We start from the raw sequence: 20,373 nt of genomic DNA, 5'->3' as shown, positions 1-20,373 counted from the left end.
CATATTTACTTTCTTTTTTGCAGCTCAGGTCATTATTCTAGACAAGGCTCTTCTGTCTTTATCATTCTCACACAAGTCATTTTCTGAAGGCCCAAGCCTATGCTACGCCATCTACTGGTATAACGTCGTTATTGAATGCAGTTCTAAAACAAGCTCTAGACTTTTATTTTGGAAATGAAACCGGAAGCTGCAAAGCAACTCTAACATCTGGGCTAGAGTTGCTTGAATGACTAGCAAACTTCGACTTGCTACGTTCGGTTCATGTCCTTTGCAGATGCCACATTACTGACAAAAGTATGCATAACAAAAGATCTCGAAGCGAGTAAAGGGAGACGTAAAGTAAGAATTGAACGTGGAAATGTTCATTTATAGTCATAACATAGGATTGTACATTTACAGATCTAAATTAACGTTTACGTTTCATGTTTCATGCATGGATTGTCTTACGATCCTAACGATACATACGTTCAACCTTTTGGCAGCTATCTTGCTCCATATCCTTGGGACATTCCTAGCCTAAACCCTAACCTTAACCCCTATCATAACCCTTACTTAACCTTAACCATTTTACATTTCAACTTCAATGGGGTAGGGACATCCCAAGGATCCAGCAGAGCACAAACCTTTTGATTACACAATGAGGTGGTTTCACCAACTCAAATTAATTTAACTTTTTAGGATTATGATCATTTGATTTCTTATACATTGTTTAGTAGTCCCTGGACTCTCTCACTAAATACATTTTAAATGTGGCATTTTGTAGTCGACTGAAAAAAAAAGTAGTTGACACCTATTTTACTAAGCACAATAAGATGATCAGTACCATGTACATCGCTGGTACAGGAGGACGCGGAAGTAACTCCCCAAAATTCCTCGGTATTGGGTTCTGTCCATGGTGCGGATCTTATTGCGCGTAATATAATGGGGATCAACTCCTTACTTTTCCACTACAATAATCCACATTACAGTTCACACTTTCTTTAGCAAGATGGGTTTTAAATTGGAACACCCCCGGATATTTTGTCATTCATACCCCGCAGTGAGTGAGCTGGTGAATAAAATGTAACCACACACGCTACCACTGTTCAATCAGCATAAGCTCCTAAATCCTTCCTTACGCATCATAATGAATGAGGTTTGGTGTGGTCTGGGAACAGATGGATTCCTGATTACGTTTTTTAATGATGAGAAAGCCTCCGGGCGTGCTAAGCAGTCAGTAGGCCTATCATGTGAACACTAGTCTCTTGTGCCCTCAGTTGTGTGGTAATTTAGCTCTGGGGAAGGACATCATACCAATCACACATATTTTGCCCACTGGCGACTGCATGCATATATGATACCTAACCTGAATGTTTACAAATTAGTCTATCAATGATGAGAGGACAGCTCTGAAGCCTGGAATGGAAGACATTTCAACAGTAGTGAAAGTAATCTTTCTTTTCTTTTTCCACCTCGGACTGTATCTTGATCAAAGCAAAAGTATTGAGTGGAGCGACGTGGCACGCGGTTTTTCGTCTCAGTTTTTACACCAGATGAGAGGCAGACTACGGAACAGAAACAAACTAAACGGAAACCAATAATTATCTAGGAGGGGACTGTTTTTCAACCGTTATTCCAAGCCTATTGCGCGTCGATGTGGATAATACTTTCTCTACACCACAGACGTCTCCCTAGGAACCATAGTTGTTAGGGGTTAGTACGAAACTAGCTCTATTAAGTCAAAGAAAGATAGGAACAGATAGATCAAAGTGTAATTGATCATGCATATGAGAATTACTTAAACTGTCAGGTTGATGGACCGCAACTTCATATCAGGAAAGTAGCTACTTTCGCATCACAAAGATATATGGCTATAATTTGTAAGACTAAGACAAAGGTAAGTGAGTGATTACTATTTATATCTTAATTTGATCCATTATTTCATGAATGTGATAAAATTAACTAGGTCGTCAGTAAATTACAGACTGCTTCATCTGCAAACAATTGTCAGTCCAATGATGTGGCAGCTGCAGCATTGTGGATTAAATTCCAAATATCTTGGAAAATTTGGTTTTCTAAGTTTGACATTGCTTCTATTTAGCTTAAAATGTGTGATTACCAGTCAAAATGTAGGCAAATGGGTGTATTGACTTCAACATCACCACCACCGCCACCACCAAAACATACACATGCTACTGCTTGTCCTTTAGATAGATGCTGCTGTGGACACAATTAATCACTATACAGCCCAAATCGTGTATTGTGTCACATTTTGTAATGCCAGGCTTTTTTAGTTCACAAGGAATTATCTATTTGTTTAGTGGTAATTGTCTGGGATTAAATTATCTCCAAATCTGTTTTCTTTGTTGTCTTTTAAAAACAAATTTGATCTCACAATAAAAAGCAATAACATCCTTACCAGCAGTGGTAAATATCTCTATTCCCCCCAGGGGTTGAGCAACACAGTCTTTGAGATACTGTAGGCCTAATATCAACGATTTTCTCTTTGATATGGAGTTTGACAGGTGACTGACTGAGGGACCTCACCTTAATTATTAGATTTGTTTGAATTAATGTGGGTGTATGACAAAAGCATTGTTGTCTATTTACTGCTAGTCTTGTTCATCTGGTCACAGAGAGGTAATGTGATAACCTACCTGCTCACTGTGGTGTTTGATATGTGATTACCTTGGTGAGTTACATCACACTGTGGTAGGCTACCTACTGCATACAGACAGACAGACAGACAGACCAACAGTAACAGGTTTAAGACCTTGTTGAAGAACAGATGGTAGTTAAAAATACCTCAGTCAATTCTCCTGATATGCTTCTTCCGGGGAAATGTTTTTCACCAAATGTCCTCTGTGCATTATTCATCGTTGTAATTAAATGTAAAAGAAGAAACCCTTGTCCTAGTTTTTCTGGGACAACTTTTTGGATTGGAACACTTGCTGTTATATTTGGGGTTATGGACTGGGGGAGGGGGTTTGTGGGATAGAAATGCTCAGCTCAGAGAGAGGGTTGTTCATGGGTGATATGGCCCAGGTTATTGAGTCAAAAACAATAGAAGGGAATCATTGTATATACTGTGTGTGTATATATATATATATATATATATATATATATATACAGTGAGGGGAAAAAAGTATTTGATCCCCTGCTGATTTTGTACGTTTGCCCACTGACAAAGAAATCATCAGTCTATAATTTTAATGGTAGGTTTATTTGAACAGTAAGAGACAGAATAACAACAAAAAAATCCAGAAAAACGCATGTCAAAAATGTTATAAATTGATTTGCATTTTAATGAGGGAAATAAGAATTTGACCCCCTCTCAATCAGAAAGATTTCTGGCTCCCAGGTGTCTTTTATACAGGTAACGAGCTGAGATTAGGAGCACACTCTTAAAGGGAGTGCTCCTAATCTCAGTTTGTTAACTGTATAAAAGACACCTGTCCACAGAAGCAATCAATCAATCAGATTCCAAACTCTCCACCATGGCCAAGACCAAAGAGCTCTCCAAGGATGTCAGGGACAAGATTGTAGACCTACACAAGGCTGGAATGGGCTACAAGACCATCGCCAAGCAGCTTGGTGAGAAGGTGACAACAGTTGGTGAGATTATTCGCAAATGGAAGAAACACAAAATAACTGTCAATCTCCCTCTGCCTGGGGCTCCATGCAAAATCTCACCTCGTGGAGTTGCAATGATCATGAGAACGGTGAGGAATCAGCCCAGAACTACACGGGAGGATCTTGTCAATGATCTCAAGGCAGCTGGGACCATAGTCACCAAGAAAACAATTGGTAACACACTACACCGTGAAGGACTGAAATCCTGCAGCACCCGCAAGGTCCCCCTGCTCAAGAAAGCACATATACAGGCCCGTCTGAAGTTTGCCAATGAACATCTGAATGATTCAGAGGAGAACTGGGTGAAAGTGTTGTGGTCAGATGAGACCAAAATCGAGCTCTTTGGCATCAACTCAACTCGCCGTGTTTGGAGGAGGAGGAATGCTGCCTATGACCCCAAGAACACCATCCCCACCGTCAAACATGGAGGTGGAAACATTATGCTTTGGGGGTGTTTTTCAGCTAAGGGGACAGGACAACTTCACCGCATCAAAGGGACGATGGACGGGGCCATGTACCGTCAAATCTTGGGTGAGAACCTCCTTCCCTCAGCCAGGGCATTGAAAATGGGTCGTGGATGGGTATTCCAGCATGACAATGACCCAAAACACATGGCCAAGGCAACAAAGGAGTGGCTCAAGAAGAAGCACATTAAGGTCCTGGAGTGGCCTAGCCAGTCTCCAGACCTTAATACAATAGAAAATCTGTGGAGGGAGCTGAAGGTTCGAGTTGCCGAACTTCAGGCTCGAAACCTTAATGACTTGGAGAAGATCTGCAAAGAGGAGTGGGACTAAATCCCTCCTGAGATGTGTGCAAACCTGGTGGCCAACTACAAGAAACGTCTGAGGGGTCAAATACTTATTTCCCTTATTAAAATGCAAATCAATTCATAACATTTGTGACATGTGTTTTTCTGGATTTTTGTTGTTGTTATTCTGTCTCTCACTGTTCAAATAAACCTACTATTATAATTATAGACTGATCATGTCTTTGTCAGTGGGCAAACGTACAAAATCAGCAGGGGATCAAATACTTTTTTCCGACACATACATACACACACAATACCGGTCAAAGGTTTTAAAACACCTACTCATTCAAGGGTTTTTCTTTATTTTTACTAGTTTCTACATTGTAGAATAATAGTGAAGACATCAACTAAACTCAGCAAAAAAATAAACGTCCTCACTGTCAACTGCGCTTATTTTCAGCAAACTTAACATGTGTAAATATTTGTATGAACATAACAAGATTCAACAACTGAGACATAAACTGAACAAGTTCCACAGACATGTGACTAACAGACATGGAATAATGTGTCCCTGAACAAAGGGGGGTCCCTGAACAAAAGTAACAGTCAGTATCTGGTGTGGCCACCAGCTGCATTAAGTACTGCAGTGCATCTCCTCCTCATGGACTGCACCAGATTTGCCAGTTCTTGCTGTGAGATGTTACCCCACTCTTCCACCAAGGCACATGCAAGTTCCCGGACATTTCTGGGGGGAATGGCCCTAGCCCTCACCCTCCGATCCTACAGGTCCCAGACGTGCTCAATGGGGTTGAGATCCGGGCTCTTCGGTGGCCATGGCAGAACACTGACATTCCTGTCTTGCAGGAAATCACACATAGAACGAGCAGTATGGCTGGTGGCATTGTCATGCTGGAGGGTCATATCAGGATGAGCTTGCAGGAAGAGTACCACATGAGGGAGGAGGATGTCTTCCCTGTAACGCACAGCGTTGAGATTGCCTGCAATGACAACAAGCTCAGTCCGATGATGCTGAGACACACTGCCCCAGACCATGACAGACCCTCCACCTCCAAATCGATCCCGCTCCAGAGTACAGGCCTCGGTGTAACGCTAATTCCTTCGACAATAAACGCGAATCCGACCATCACCCCTGGTGAGACAAAACTACGACTCGTCAGTGAAGAGCACTTTTTGCCAGTCCTGTCTGGTCCAGCGACGGTGGGTTTGTGCCCATAGGCAACTTTGTTGCTGGTGATGTCTGGTGAGGACCTGCCTTACAACAGGCCTACAAGCCCTGTCCAGCCTCTCTCAGCCTATTGCGGACAGTCTGAGCACTGATGGAGGGATTGTGCGTTCCTGGTGTAACTCAGGCAGTTGTTGTTGCCATCCTGAACCTGTCCCGCAGGTGTGATGTTCGGATGTACCGATCCTGTGCAGGTGTTGTTACACGTGGTCTGCCACTGCGAGGACGATCAGCTGTCCATCCTGTCTCCCTGTAGCTCTGTCATAGGCGTCTCACCGTACGGACATTGCAATTTATTGCCCTGGCCACATCTGCAGTCCTCATGCCTCCTTGCAGCATGCCTAAGGCACGTTCACGCAGATGAGCAGGGACCCTGGGCATCTTTCTTTTGGTGTTTTTCAGAGTCAGTAGAAAGGCCTCTTTAGTGCACTAAGTTTTCATAACTGTGACCTTAATTGCCTACCATCTGTAAGCTGTTAGTGCCTTAATGACCGCTCCACAGGTGCATGTTCATTCATTGTTTATGGTTCATTGAACAAGCATGGGAAACAGTGTTTAAACCCTTTACAATGAAGATCTGTGAAGTTATTTGGATTTTTACTAATTATCTTTGAAAGACAGGGTCCTGAAAAAGGGACGTTTCTTTTTTTGCTGAGTTTATGAAATAACACATGGAATCATGTAGTAACCAAAAAAGTGTTAAACAAATCAAAATATATTTTATATTTGAGATTCTTCAAATAGCCACTCTTTGCCTTGATGACAGCTTTGCACACTCTTGGCAATATCTCAGCCAGCTTCATGAGGTAGTCACCTGGAATGCATTTCAATTAACAGGTTTGCCTTCTTAAAAGATAATTTGTGGAATTTCTTTCCTTCTTAATGCGTTTGACCCAATCAGTTGTGTTGTGACAAGGTAGGGGGGGTATACAGAAGATAGCCCTATTTGGTAAAGTCCATATTATGACAAAAACAGCTCAAATAAGCAAAGAGAAACGACAGTCCATCATTACTTTAAGGCATGGAGGTCAGTCAATACAGAACATTTCAAGAACTTTGAAAGTTTCTTCAAGTGCAGTCGCAAAAACCATCAAGCACTATGATGAAACTGGCTCTCATGAGGACCGCCATAGGAATGGAAGACCCAGAGTTACCTCTGCTGCAGAGGATATGTTCATTAGAGTTACCAGCCTCAGAAATTGCAGCCCAAATAAATGCTTCACAGAGTTCAAGTAACAGACACATCTCAGCATCAACTGTTCAGAGCAGACTGTGTGAATCAGGCCTTCGTGGTCGAATTGCTGCAAAGATACCACTACTAAAGGACACCAATAATAAGAAGAGACCTGCTTGGGCCAAGAAACACGAGCAATGGACATTAGACCGGTGGAAATTTGTCCTTTGGTCTGGAGTCCAAATTTGAAATGTTTGGTTCCAACCGCTGTGTCTTTGTGAGACACGGTGTGGGTCAACGGATGATGTCCGCATGTGTAGTTCCCACCGTAAAGCATGGAGGGGGAAGTGTTATGGTGTGGGGGTGCTTTGCTGGTGACACTGTCTGTGATTTATTTAGAATTCAAGGCACACTTAACCAGCATGGCTACCACAGCATTCTGCAACGATACGCCATCCCATCTGGTTTGGACTTAGTGGGACTATCATTTGTTTTTCAACAGGACAATGACCCAACACACCTCCAGGCTGTGTAAGGGCTATTTAACCAAGAAGGAGAGTGATGGAGTGCTGCATCAGATGACCTGGCCTCCACAATCCCCCGACCTCATCCAAATTGAGATGGTTTGGGATGAGTCGGACCGCAGAGTGAAGGAAAAGCAGCCAACAAGTGCTCAGCTTATGTGGGAACTCCTTCAAGACTGTTGGAAAAGCATTCCCGGTGAAGCTTGTTGAGAGAATGCCAAGAGTGTGCAATGTTGACACAAAATGTAGATACTATTTTTATTTTTTAAGAAATCAAATATTTGGAGTAGGCGCAAGCACAGTTTGTGTTCTAACTTTGAACAGAGTTTTCAGACCCCATTACTGTGCAATAGCTGTATCATATCTTCTCACTAACAACATATGTCTCTGTGGTTGCTTGGCTGACCGGATGAAGGTTATTAGCTGTGAGATGGCGTGGCCAGTACACTGGGGCCTCCTCCTGCTCTGCATAGTGATCCTCTACTGCCAACCAGTGTCCACCGGCAACCGCAGCTCCCGGGGGCAGTCAGGTAAGTCCCAGAACCATTCATACCAGTGAACACTGGCCCCCACTGGACTCATTATTGCTCCTGGTCACCTGTACACCCAGCTCCACTGGGAACTAAGCACGGCCAACACTAATGAGGTGAAAATAGGTGTTTGTGGTCTGGTCTGCATGGTAGAATGTAAACACAACAAGTGCTGATGCTACAATTACTGTAGTCTGTCTTGTCAGACTCATGGTGTTCCTGCAGCTACTGAGGGAGGAGACAACATAATACTATAATATTTAAGTATACATTCATAAATAAGAAACGGGTCATTTGCAGTCATTTATTCCCTTGAGTGTTAATGAATACATCTCAAGTGGCAACTAATATTGATGCATTATGCAGTGTTCCCCCTGAATGTGGCACTGATACTGTCAGATGTTTATTGTGAAAAGGTCACAATCCTCAATGCCAAAATCTGTTATTACATTCATACACATTCTGAAAAATATATTTAATACCTACATTTTATTGTATATTTTCTTATCTCAATTGAGAGAACTTTGCAATGATTGAAAGGGAGTTCTGTGAATGCTGCCTTTCCCTTTTGGTCTTGGTCTCATTCACTTTCTCTTTTACCTCCTCCATTTTGACTGTGTTCCCTGTGCTATTTCTTATATCCACACGGGGGCCTAGTTGCTCCAGAAACCAAATGGATGTGAGTGCTGATACTGTGTAAATACTTTTCTTTGTCTTTGTCTTCTTCTTTTTTCTTTTCTTTTCTTTTTTTAACAAAATTAAAGTCACAGTACTATTATCACAAAACTACCACTAACAGGTCCCGATCATCATCATCATAAAGGCAAACATTGTAATTAAACAAATACCTAACGCAACAATGCTGTAAGTAGGAGGAAATATGCATCTTTCAAATGATTTGCCACAGATATGAAGTGCTCCACATGTCATTGTCGTTAACAGTTGGAAAAATAGTAGAGAGACAGGCAAGCAGCTTCAGCGAAGTCCTGTATGGCAATACTTTGAGAAGTTAAAGGAGAAGGTGATGAAATGCTAACCTTGCGAGGTGGAATTGAGCTACAGTGACAGTACAGGTGCAATGCTGAAAGGGAGGCAATGTGAGACCCAACCTGTTCCTGGCAGCATTACAATAAGGGACAGAGTGAGAAAATCAAAGCACTGATTACAGAAATGATTGCAGTTGATATGTGGTCCTCTGTAGCTCAGCTGGTAGAGCACGGCGCTTGTAACGCCAAGATAGTGGGTTCGAACCCCGGGACCACCCATACACAAAAATGTATGCACGCACGACTGTAAGTCGCTTTGGATAAAAGCGTCTGCTAAATGGCATATTATATGCAGCCATTGTCAATGGTAGAAGATGTTGGCTTCAATACTCTAATGACATATCTAGAACCAGATGAAAAACTGTGACTGCCCTGATGGTGAAATTGTACAATGATTGCTCTGCAAGTACAAAGTGTGAGCTCTCAAACACCATACGTGGCGCTAACAACAGATTGTTGGACATCTATGAACACGCGGTCAAACATCACTGCAATGATTCATCACATTGATGAGAAGAGGGACATGAAGTCCCATGTACTGAAAACAGGCATTAATACCATCGTTGCCGAGTGGGTGGGGACAGCAGTAAGGTGAGCGTCGTCTGTTAGGTAGCCAGGGCAGTGGTAGATTGAACTGCAGTGCCCCCTAGCGGTTATACGCAGGACCATACAGTGAGGGAAAAAAGTATTTGATCGCCTGCTGATTTTGTACGTTTGCCCACTGACAAAGAAATGATCAGTCTATAATTTTAATGGTAGGTTTATTTGAACAGTGAGAGACAGAATAACAATAAAAAAATCCAGAAAAACGCATGTCAAAAATGTTATAAATTGATTTGCATTTTAATGAGGGAAATAAGTATTTGACCCCTCTGCAAAACATGACTTAGTACTTGGTGGCAAAACCCTTGTTGGCAATCACAGAGGTCAGACGTTCCTTGTAGTTGGCCACCAGGTTTGCACACATCTCAGGAGGGATTTTGTTCCATTCCTCTTTGCAGATCTTCTCCAAGTCATTAAGGTTTCGAGGCTGACGTTTGGCAACTCGAACCTTCAGCTCCCTCCACAGATTTTCTATGGGATTAAGGTCTGGAGACTGGCTAGGCCTCTCCAGGACCTTAATGTGCTTCTTCTTGAGCCACTCCTTTGTTGCCTTGGCCGTGTGTTTTGGGTCATTGTCATGCTGGAATACCCATCCACGACCCATTTTCAATGCCCTGGCTGAGAGAAGGAGGTTCTCACCCAAGATTTGACGGTACATGGCCCCGTCCATCGTCCCTTTGATGCGGTGAAGTTGTCCTGTCCCCTTAGCAGAAAAACACCCCCAAAGCATAATGTTTCCACCTCCATGTTTGACGGTGGGGATGGTGTTCTTGGGGTCATAGGCAGCATTCCTCCTCCTCCAAACACGGCGAGTTGAGTTGATGCCAAAGAGCTCGATTTTGGTCTCATCTGACCACAACACTTTCAGCCAGTTCTCCTCGAATCATTCAGATTGGCAAACTTCAGACGGGCCTGTATATGTGCTTTCTTGAGCAGGGGGACCTTGCGGGCGCTGCAGGATTTCAGTCCTTCACGGCGTAGTGTGTTACCAATAGTTTTTTTGGTGACTATGGTCCCAGCTGCCTTGAGATCATTGACAAGATCCTCCCGTGTAGTTCTGGGCTGATTCCTCACCGTTCTCATGATCATTGCAACTCCACGAGGTGAGATCTTGCATGGAGCCCCAGGCCGAGGGAGATTGACAGTTATTTTGTGTTTCTTCCATTTGCGAATAATCACACCAACTGTTGTCACCTTCTCACCAAGCTGCTTGGCGATGGTCTTGTAGGCCATTCCAGCCTTGTGTAGGTTTACAATCTTGTCCCTGACATCCTTGGAGAGCTCTTTGGTCTTGGCCATGGTGGAGAGTTTGGAATCTGATTGATTGATTGCTTCTGTGGACAGTTGTATTTTATACAGGTAACAAACTGAGATTAGGAGCACTCCCTTTAAGAGTGTGCTCCTAATCTCAGCTTGTTACCTGTATAAAAGACACATGGGAGCCAGAAATCTTTCTGATTGAGAGGGGGTCAAATACTTATTTCCCTCATTAAAATGCAAATCAATTTATAAAAAAATTTAAATGCATTTTTCTTGATTTTTTTGTTGTTATTCTGTCTCTCACTGTTCAAATAAACCTACCATTAAAATTATAGACTGATCATTTCTTTGTCAGTGGGCAAATGTACAAAATCAGCAGGGTATCAAATACTTTTTTCCCTCACTCTATGTGAATTGTGAATTCGCGTCATTCTATGATAAAAAAAAACAACGTTTAAACGATTTTTAAAATGGCAGTTTAAACGTGAAGAATTGTGCATTTAACATTTGTCACATCCCTAGTAGATGTATTCAAGCTTCAGCTTCATTTAGGCAACTGCAGGAGAATCTTATGACCTCATACTTATATGCATGCCTGGTGCATACTGATGTGAATTATGTAATTATGTAGTGTTGAAATCTCTTATGTTGGCTTGTATGTATGGTTAGATTTTTCTTCTCACACTCAAACAGTATGTGAAAGGCAGGCAAGTGCAGTATGTCATATCTTGCAAAGTGCACTAAAATGATAGCACAGACAACTTCACATCCGTTTGACTGATTTTAAGGAGCTGTTTCATTGTGTTTATCCCTATCTATGCATGCTACTACTGCTTGTTAGTAACCACCTTTCCTAATCCCTCTCTCAGGTTCATCACAGATAAAGACGGGTACCTGTGAAGTGGTGGCTGCCCATCGCTGCTGCAATAAGAACAAGATTGAGGAGCGCTCTCAAACAGTCAAGTGTTCCTGCTTCCCTGGTCAGGTCGCCGGGACAACAAGGGCAATGCCCTCTTGTGTTGAAGGTAGGATGCTTCAAATAAGATGGTAGCGTTTCAGTGCTTCAACGGGTTTTGTATTGCATCAACATATTGTCAATGTTACAGTTGTTATCTCGTCCATTTCCAGGCGGAAATCAGTGTTTATTGAAGTGCTCTCCGAACAAACGTTGCATCTCATCTCATTTCAAGTGACTGACTGCCCACTGTGCTGTGTTCTCTTCAGCATCCATCGTGCGTCAGAAGTGGTGGTGCCAGATGCAGCCCTGTCTGGAGGGAGAGGATTGTAAAGTACTGCCTGATCTCACTGGCTGGTCCTGCAGCTCCGGAAACAAAGTCAAGACCACCAAGGTGAGTTTATGTGAAGGGACAGCAAAGGAAATCCAATTCATATGACTTTGAATTCATGCATTATTACAGTTGGAAGGTAATGAAACCAGTCTGTTTAAAAAATATATATTTATTATATTATTATTTAAGCAGGGAGTCACCATTGAGACCAGGGTCTCTTTCACAAGGGAGCTCTGCATATACAATTTCATGAGACAAATCAAAAATCAAATACAATATAAAACAAGTAAAATACAGCGCAACACAAATATTCAAGAAAAACAATTACATTTCTCAGTAAGATGGTCTCCAATCAATATTTTAAATTACATGAGCAGCACCAGAACATCCAATTGTAATGTTTTTTGTAGTTGGTTCCAGCAATGAGGTGCTTTAAAGCTAAAAGCAGATTTACCTAGTTTGGTGGAGACCCGAGGAACCTCAAGAGTTAACCAACTTTGTGAACGGGTTTGGTATCTCATGTTTTTATATTTTAACAGCGAAGTAAGGTAAGTTGGAAGCTTGTTTACTAGAGCTTTGTAAACAAAAAGGGAACAATGAAGTGATCTACAGGACTTTAATGAGGACCAGACAACCTTTTGATACAGGATGCAGTGGTGAGTATTAAAACTGTCAGCAGTGATAAAACGAATGGCACTATGGTAGATGGCATCTAAAAGTTTAAGAGTAGTGGCTGCTGCGATCTGGTAAATGGTGTCACCATAATTAAGAACTGGCAGGAAAGTTGACTGTACAATCTGCTTCCAGCTATTTAGGGAGAGGTAAGATCTATTTCTAAAAAAGAAGCCTACTTTAAATCTTAGATTTTTAACTAGCTCATCTGTATGTTTTTTAAACATTAAATCTTTGTCAATCCAAATGCCCAGATATTTGTAGGCGGGAACCCGATCGATTGGGAGACCTATCTAATGAATAAATATGTAATCAATCTACATTTTAGAGAACAACATGTATTTAGTCTTGCCTGCATTAAGTACACATTTTAAACCAACTAGAGCTTTCTGTAAGGTAGCAAGGTCAGATTGCAGCTCTAACATAGCCTGGTCAACAGTTGGGGCAATGGCGTACATAACAGTGTTGTCTGCATACAGATGAATATTACAAGTTTTAACACATAGACCAATATTATTTAAATAAATAGTAAAGAGAACAGGTTCCAATACCGACACCTGCGGTACAGCTTTTGTAATATCCAAGAAACTAGACTTGACACCATCAGAAATCACGCATTGTGTCCTATCAGACAGATCATTCTCGGACCACTTGCGAATTATTTCAGTCAGCCTTTGAATGAGAATGTAATGGTCAACAGTGACAAAGACCTTGTAAAGGTCTATAAGTAAGGCAGCACAATGGTTTTTATGATTTAAGCAATTTAACACATCAAAGAACAAGCGTAGCAGTTGAAACGGTGCTATGTCCAGGTTTTAAAACCAGACTGGTGCACATTTAAAATAGAATGAGAAAAAAAATAAAGTTATTAGCTGAGGGTTGGACAGGGATTCTAAAACTTTGGAAAGGCAAGATAACTTGGAAATTGGACAGTAGTTAAGTCAAAAGGATCTGCTGCTTTGTGTATAGGGAGGACATGTGCCGCTTTCCAGAGCTTAGGGATAACAACAGGAACAATTGTCATATAAAAAATCTAAGTTAATTATTCTGCAATAAGTGGAATTTTTTAAGACAATTTTTAACAAGGCACTTAGTACATCATAGATATAAAATGGTTGAAATTAAAATAGAGAATGTGTATGTGGGAGTGCATCATTCTCTACAGCAGTGGTCACCAACCAGTCGATTATGGGACTAGAGGCTGTCATAACCAGCTGGGGCAATGAAGGGGGGGTGGAGTTTTGTTTCAGAGATTTGACTAGTTTCCAGAAGTTCACTGGATTCCTACCATTCTCAGATACACAGTTCAAAAAGTATGTTGACTTTGCTTTTCTAAGCAGAATGTCTGAAGGACTGCCAGTCAATCTAGCCTTAGCCCAAGCAAGATGTATTTCCAGTAATCTTTCAGACAATTCATGCGTGAACCAAGGGTTTGATCTATACTTTACTCTTAGTTTTTTATATGGAGCATGCTTATCTGCAACAGAGTTAAACAGAGAATTAAAACAATTTAGGGCCTGATCCTAGTCAGAGATAGATGACACAATCCCCCAGGCACACAACCCTAGATCAGACATGAAATGTTGCTCATTTTAATTGCAAAAATGTCTCTTTATAAAAATGCATGGGCGGGATTTACGTAGCCTAGCATCTCTCATGCAGGGAATGGGACAATGGTCAATGAGCTCATTAGCAAAGATTCCATTGGCAGTATACTTATGAGGGGCATTTATTAGAATAATATCTAAAATAGTAGATTTTTCAAGGTGTTTAAAGCTGAGGCGAGTTGGTTTATACATTATAACCAGTCAAAATTCGGTATAGACTTCTTTAACCAATATTCATTAATAATCAGAATGTCCGCATTGGTTTGAGAAGCCAGAGTTACAATCTTTTGTTTTTGTTGAAAATCTAACTTCTGGCATTTACATGAATCAGTCCAAGGCCGCAGCTGCGGGATTTCGATCAGACGGAGTCTCTAGAATAACCATGCTACCGTAGGGTTGGCTTGAATTTGTATAGATACAAGATTTCCCAGGATTGTACCATTAGGCCTATGCCTCGAACGAGGACATGACTTAAAACAAGAGTCAATGAGGGTTACCTGTTTTGGGCCAGGACTGAAATCCTATCACTTGTTTAGTGCATGTGCAATGTTAGAACTCAGCATTCTAGCTCCTCTTCTTTTCGGATGTAAGCCGTCCCTTTTTAAGAACTGAGGTAGCTCCCAAAACAAATCTATAAAAGTCAATAAAATCCAATGCTTTTTGGGGCAGAGTTTCAAGGGCAGAATTTCAACTCCAGAACCGTATGTTGGGATAGGGCCAGAAAGGACAATCCTCTTGCCAGTAGCCATTAGCCTGTCCCTCAGGTATTCGAAGTCCCGAGTAGCTCCCAAGTAATATCACGCACCCTAGCACCAGGAAAGCAGAATGTATTTTCTCCAGCAACCACCACATCCCGTACAACAGAACTCCCTACAATGGCCACACTAGGAGGGGGAGGTCGTGAATTCCCAGGCCGCACGGAGGCAGTGGCTTTCGCTGGGTACTGCGGTGGAGTGGTGGGGGGAGCGGTGGAGGGCCTCATTGGAGGGCCGGGGTCAGGGCCGCAAAACAGTTTGAGAGCTGCAGGTCTGGACGATAGGGCAGAGGGAGGATTCGTTGGAATATTCCTTTCCTTCTTCTAACTCGATTCCACTTTGCCCCAAAGGTGTAGAGCAAGTCGCAGTAGTTCTCCCGTTCTTGTCGGTGGGATGTGTTAAAATGGGAAAGTGGTCCAAGGTGGTATCCTCAGTAGCTACTGCAGAGTAGCCCAATCTCGTAGTGCACCCTTGATTATCCTCTCGGTAATTTAGAGGTGTTGTATCAAAACAGCATGAAGTCTTGAAGTCTCGCCAGAGCGAGACCTTCTTTTAGGACTCTGTTCTCTAGTAGTTCAATCATCCAGTCTTTTGAGGCAACGAGTTGCTTACACTTTTCACAAATGTATAAGTCAGTCAATTCTTCCTATTTCACTACAATGAACATATCACAGATTTCACATTTTATGGCTTCACTGTCCATCTCTGGATCCGACTCCAAAACAGAGGAGTCTGACATGCTTATTCTCAGGTCAGAAACAGCTGGCTACAAGAGCCAACCGCGACGTGAGACAAGCTTTGCCAGTGACAGCCAGGTAACCTAGCTAGTCGGAGCTAGCCTAGGCTAGCCTGCTAATGTAAGCTCCAGGAGACAGTAAAATCCAGCCGGAACACGTTGTGTTAAGAAAAGCACTAACACCATGGTCCCAAAATAAAACACTTAAAAACAAAGGTTTTAAAGGTATAAAATGTATAAGTATCTTAGAAATATAAAACATAATGACAAGCAAACTATACATCTGTTTAAACTAGCAACACATCAGGGAAATAACGCCAATGATGCATACATGTTTTAAAGTTATTATATATTATATTATATTAAAGTGGTCCCTGTGTAAAGATTATGATAAATAGCCTAAATGAAATGTAATGATTGATGGTTTTGATAAAAGTAAGAAGAAATGTAAGCACTTGCAGTCACTCTCTCTCTCTCTCTCTCTCTCTCTCTCTCTCTCCTCTCCCCCCTCATGAAGCCTAATTATGTTTGCATATAAAGATTGAATGACAGTGTTTATGCAGAATCATCAGATGCGATTACAGTACTTGCAATAAGACTTGCTTTGATGATAAAAGATCCCACAATCAGTCACAATTACTGCTCCCATAGGCAGCATCAACACTGCTGCTCCCAATCAGATACAGAGGGCTAAGCAAGCCTCATTTGGTAATCCTGTGGAAGATGGGACCAAAAGAACAACATGTAAACCATCTGATACAGAGATCTTAATGGGATGTAATTCAATCTGACAGCCTTAAATGCATGTGGACAAACTACTGCCTTTAGGAATGTGCAAATCTGTGATATGTCTTTTATTAGCTTCAAATTGATATGCAGTAGGGAAATATCTAATGAGAGTCAACTCAAAAAGAATAGAAAAGCAGCTGAACATATAATGCATATATTAATTAATTAATAAAAACTGACAACAAACAGTCCAACATTAAGCTTTCTGGACAGGTAAAGTATACCCATTTGATCTAACAACTCCTGAGGAATAAACTATTTTCTTCCATTTTCATGTCAACTACATAAAATATATCTGAGATGTGGATCAGGCTAGCTGCAAATAATGATGCCCAGGAAAGTAGACTTGGCTCAGGGTGACCCAGCATTTAATGGACCTTTTGGAAGTTCCTGTATTTGTTCTTCCTTTTCCTTTTTCAGGTGGCGCGGTAGCAGAAAAACCCATCTCAGCCAATCGACTAAGACCCTGAATGTTCCATGGCCTGGCCAGTTGTCAATCACACCATTTTTTGCTTTGAAAAAAGTGAAGATCTCCTTCAGTCCCCAGAATATAATGAGGAATACAATAGCAAATGAGCAGCCCTATCAGATGAGTAAAATGACTGATGTGAATGAAAAGGCGAACTCAAGAGGAACTCAAGAAGCCTACGTCAAACAGTACGTATCCTTACTTCCCTGCCTGTGTCCTCTGAGAGGAGGAGACAGTGCCTCAGTCTCAGCCAGCTCCTACCTGAGACTGAGGGGCAGATTAAAATATATTGCTTGGCACTTCTTTCAATGGGATTCCATATTGTGTTCTGTCAGCGGAACATTGTCTTTCCGTGACAGATAAATGCTGAGCTGGGGATTGCAGTCTACATTCAGTCTAAGTTTAGGATGAGCCACACGCAGAGACACAACTGGACATTGATTCGAGAAATAGATTGTGAACTTGGACCAATGGCTGTATGGAGAGAGACTCTTGTCTTGACTGTCTCATTAAGCAATGTGCCCTGCTAGTGACAAGTGGAAGCACCTTCGATTTGGGCATTATTATTGATACAATATGTGTAGAGATTCAGCCACACACACACACACACGTGCACAGAGAGCTTTTCGTCTCACCCAGTTAGACAAGCCACCACCTGCAAGGATGCGATGGCATGCAAATAGACAGATGCAAAACAACGGCTGTTTGAAATGCTAATCACGAGGAGAGGAGGAGAGAGGAAAGAAGCTTCTTCACTGCCGAGAGTATTTACATCACGCTTTAGTTTGTCTTTCGAACTCCCGTCTCCCATGGAGAGGACCTCTGTAATAGTAATGATGTGAAATGGTGCAGAATCGTCTGTGCCTTCAAGCAAATTGTGTCTACAAGCAAAATAGAACATTCATTCTACTGTCATTTACTATCCTTACTTTCTGTCCTCTCAACACTTTTGTACATCTGTGTATACTCATAATAATTGTCATTCTTTTGTTCATTCTTAAAGTAATTTGAGAATTCAGGAGCAAAGCTTTTACATTTCACCACAACATTGTAGATTTATTGTAATGAATCTTGCCCTGGAGGCAACTCTTCAGGGTGGTCACTAGCTGACATAGCCACAAAGTCAGGAAATCTGTTTTTAAACATAACCATAGACCTAACCTTACCCACACTGCTAACCGTAATGCCTAACCCTAACCTTAAATTGGGTTTTGTTTTTGAAGCTGGCCCATCTAGTGGAAATAGCTTAGTTCTGCCTCCAGGGCAAGATTCATGACAATAAACTACAACCTGCTTGTTTGCTCACCACCGCCCAAATCATTAACTTGTAAAATTATTTGGCATTTACATCTTCTGAACTTTCACAAATGGTCAGATGTAATGTCATGTTTGTGACAGAATAATTCATTCTAGTGTACATGATGCCTAACCTAACCTACAGAGTTTTAGGGGAGAGTGGGGTAAGTTACATTTAGCATCACTTCATCAAGGGAAATATAGTATTCTTTCTAAGATATCTACATATATTTTAGGATGTTGTGTATCCCTGGAAATAATCAGAATTCATGTAAACATTTGTGATGAGGTGGTGTTGAAGGAGTCAGGCGCAGGAGGGTAAATCACAGAAACACAGGCTTTAATCCGCAAAATACAGGTTTATGCAGAAATGCGTCAAACACACACCAGGGCACAAAACAGGCGCACTGGAAAATACAAGGCACACAGGAAATACTTCCTTCGATACAAAATACACGAGCTTCACTAACCTCCACAATAAACAATCACCCACACAGACAAGGAAGCAGAGGGAACACTTATACAATGACTAATGAGGGAATAAGGACCAGGTGTGTGTGATTGAAGACAAGACAAATGGAGTGATGATAAATGGATCGGCAGTAGCTAGTAAGCCGGTGACGCAGAAACCTGCCCGAACAAGGAGGGGAGGCAGCCTCAGTGGAAGTCGTGACAACATTACAGTTTTGAAAACATAGCTTGTCCAAAAAAAGTGGTCTCTTGGCACAACTGACCCCGGGTATGGGTTAAATTTAGCCTCGGGACAGGGTAAGTTAAGCCGCCTATACATTTCTGTACTGAATGAAATATTACCACTACCTTTTTAAAACCATGTCCATCTTTATTTCCCAAACACAATTCAACACAATCACAATAACTATTTTTGTATTTTAATCATTTTAACTATCTTTTAACACAGGCGTAACACCTAACAAACACTTTGTACTTTTTAAAACACTTATAGCATAGGCCAGGCCCAGTTGTTACCTCACATCCCAGCGATAATGCCTTGCATTATGCCTTGGAAGAAAACACTTGTCACGAATTCAGCCGGGGCTGCCCCTCTTCCTTGCTCGGGCAGGTTTCGGCGTTCATCGTCACAGGCTTACTAGCCACTACCGCTCCATTTATCATCACTCCATTTATCTTGTCTTGTCTTGTCAATCACACACACCTGGTACTAATTCCCTCATTAGTCTGTGTATAAGTGTTCCCTCTGCCCCCTTGTCCTTTGTGAGTGATTGTTCATTGTGAGAGTGAGTAGCTCGGTTGAGCTACTCTTTCGTTGTATGTAGCCGAGGTGGATTTTTCCCTTGTGCTAGTTTCGTTTTGGCGCTTGCTGCGCTTTATTCATGTACACTGAATAAACTCTGGATTTCAGTGTTTTACCTCCTGCGCGTCATTCACACCTCATCACAACACTTCAATTTGCTAAACTTACCCCAAGGCAAACCAGTTGAATATATTAGCCCACACAACTACAAGGATGCACTTTCATGCTTGGTTTAGGACCTCATATTGAGACACCAACTGATGTATAGAACAATCTTAAAATATCTAGTAGTTGGTTTAGATACAAGCATCATGAAACCTCTAACACAATACATTAATTTTACTTATTTCAAATCTGCTTTCTGGACCTACTTGCTTACCACTTTTTCCATGTGTTTTCTTCCTTCACAGACTCCATGAAATGACGACCTTTTCCTAAATATTTGGTCAAATGATTCATTTTGTGTATGGTTTACTAGAAACAAGGGTGGCTCAACTTACCCCTTTGGCTCAACTTACCCCACTCCCCTACTCAACATTAACAGTTCACAATTATTTATGTTCCTAATTTATTCATCACAACCTTCTCTTAGTAACCTAGAGATGACACGGCTAATTAATAAAGTGTGAATATGATAAATATGACCATTATTACGCTGTGTCTGTGTGTCTGTGTGCGTGTTTTGCCTGGTGAGGCAGAAATTAAAATCACCCTGCAATTTGGTCATGGCTCAAAGATTTGTTCCAT

General features: G+C 41.6%; 1 protein-coding gene across 1 annotated transcript; it reads left to right on the top strand.

Moving 5' to 3' along the window:
• The first annotated feature begins 1,268 nt into the window (after nucleotides 1-1,268).
• On the top strand, nucleotides 1,269-18,574 carry LOC121545639 (chemokine-like protein TAFA-4). The gene is made up of 5 exons (XM_041856355.2): nucleotides 1,269-1,876; nucleotides 7,717-7,831; nucleotides 11,610-11,765; nucleotides 11,965-12,089; nucleotides 17,009-18,574. The coding sequence occupies exons 1-5, from the start codon at nucleotides 1,847-1,849 to the stop codon at nucleotides 17,018-17,020; spliced, it is 438 nt and encodes a 145-aa protein (XP_041712289.1). The 5' UTR covers nucleotides 1,269-1,846; the 3' UTR covers nucleotides 17,021-18,574.
• The last annotated feature ends 1,799 nt before the right edge of the window (nucleotides 18,575-20,373 follow it).

Source organism: Coregonus clupeaformis, chromosome 30 (genome assembly GCF_020615455.1).
Source record: "Coregonus clupeaformis isolate EN_2021a chromosome 30, ASM2061545v1, whole genome shotgun sequence".
NCBI lineage: Eukaryota > Metazoa > Chordata > Actinopteri > Salmoniformes > Salmonidae > Coregonus > Coregonus clupeaformis.
Note: the sequence above shows the minus strand (reverse complement) of the source record. Positions and strands in the feature narration are given on the sequence as shown.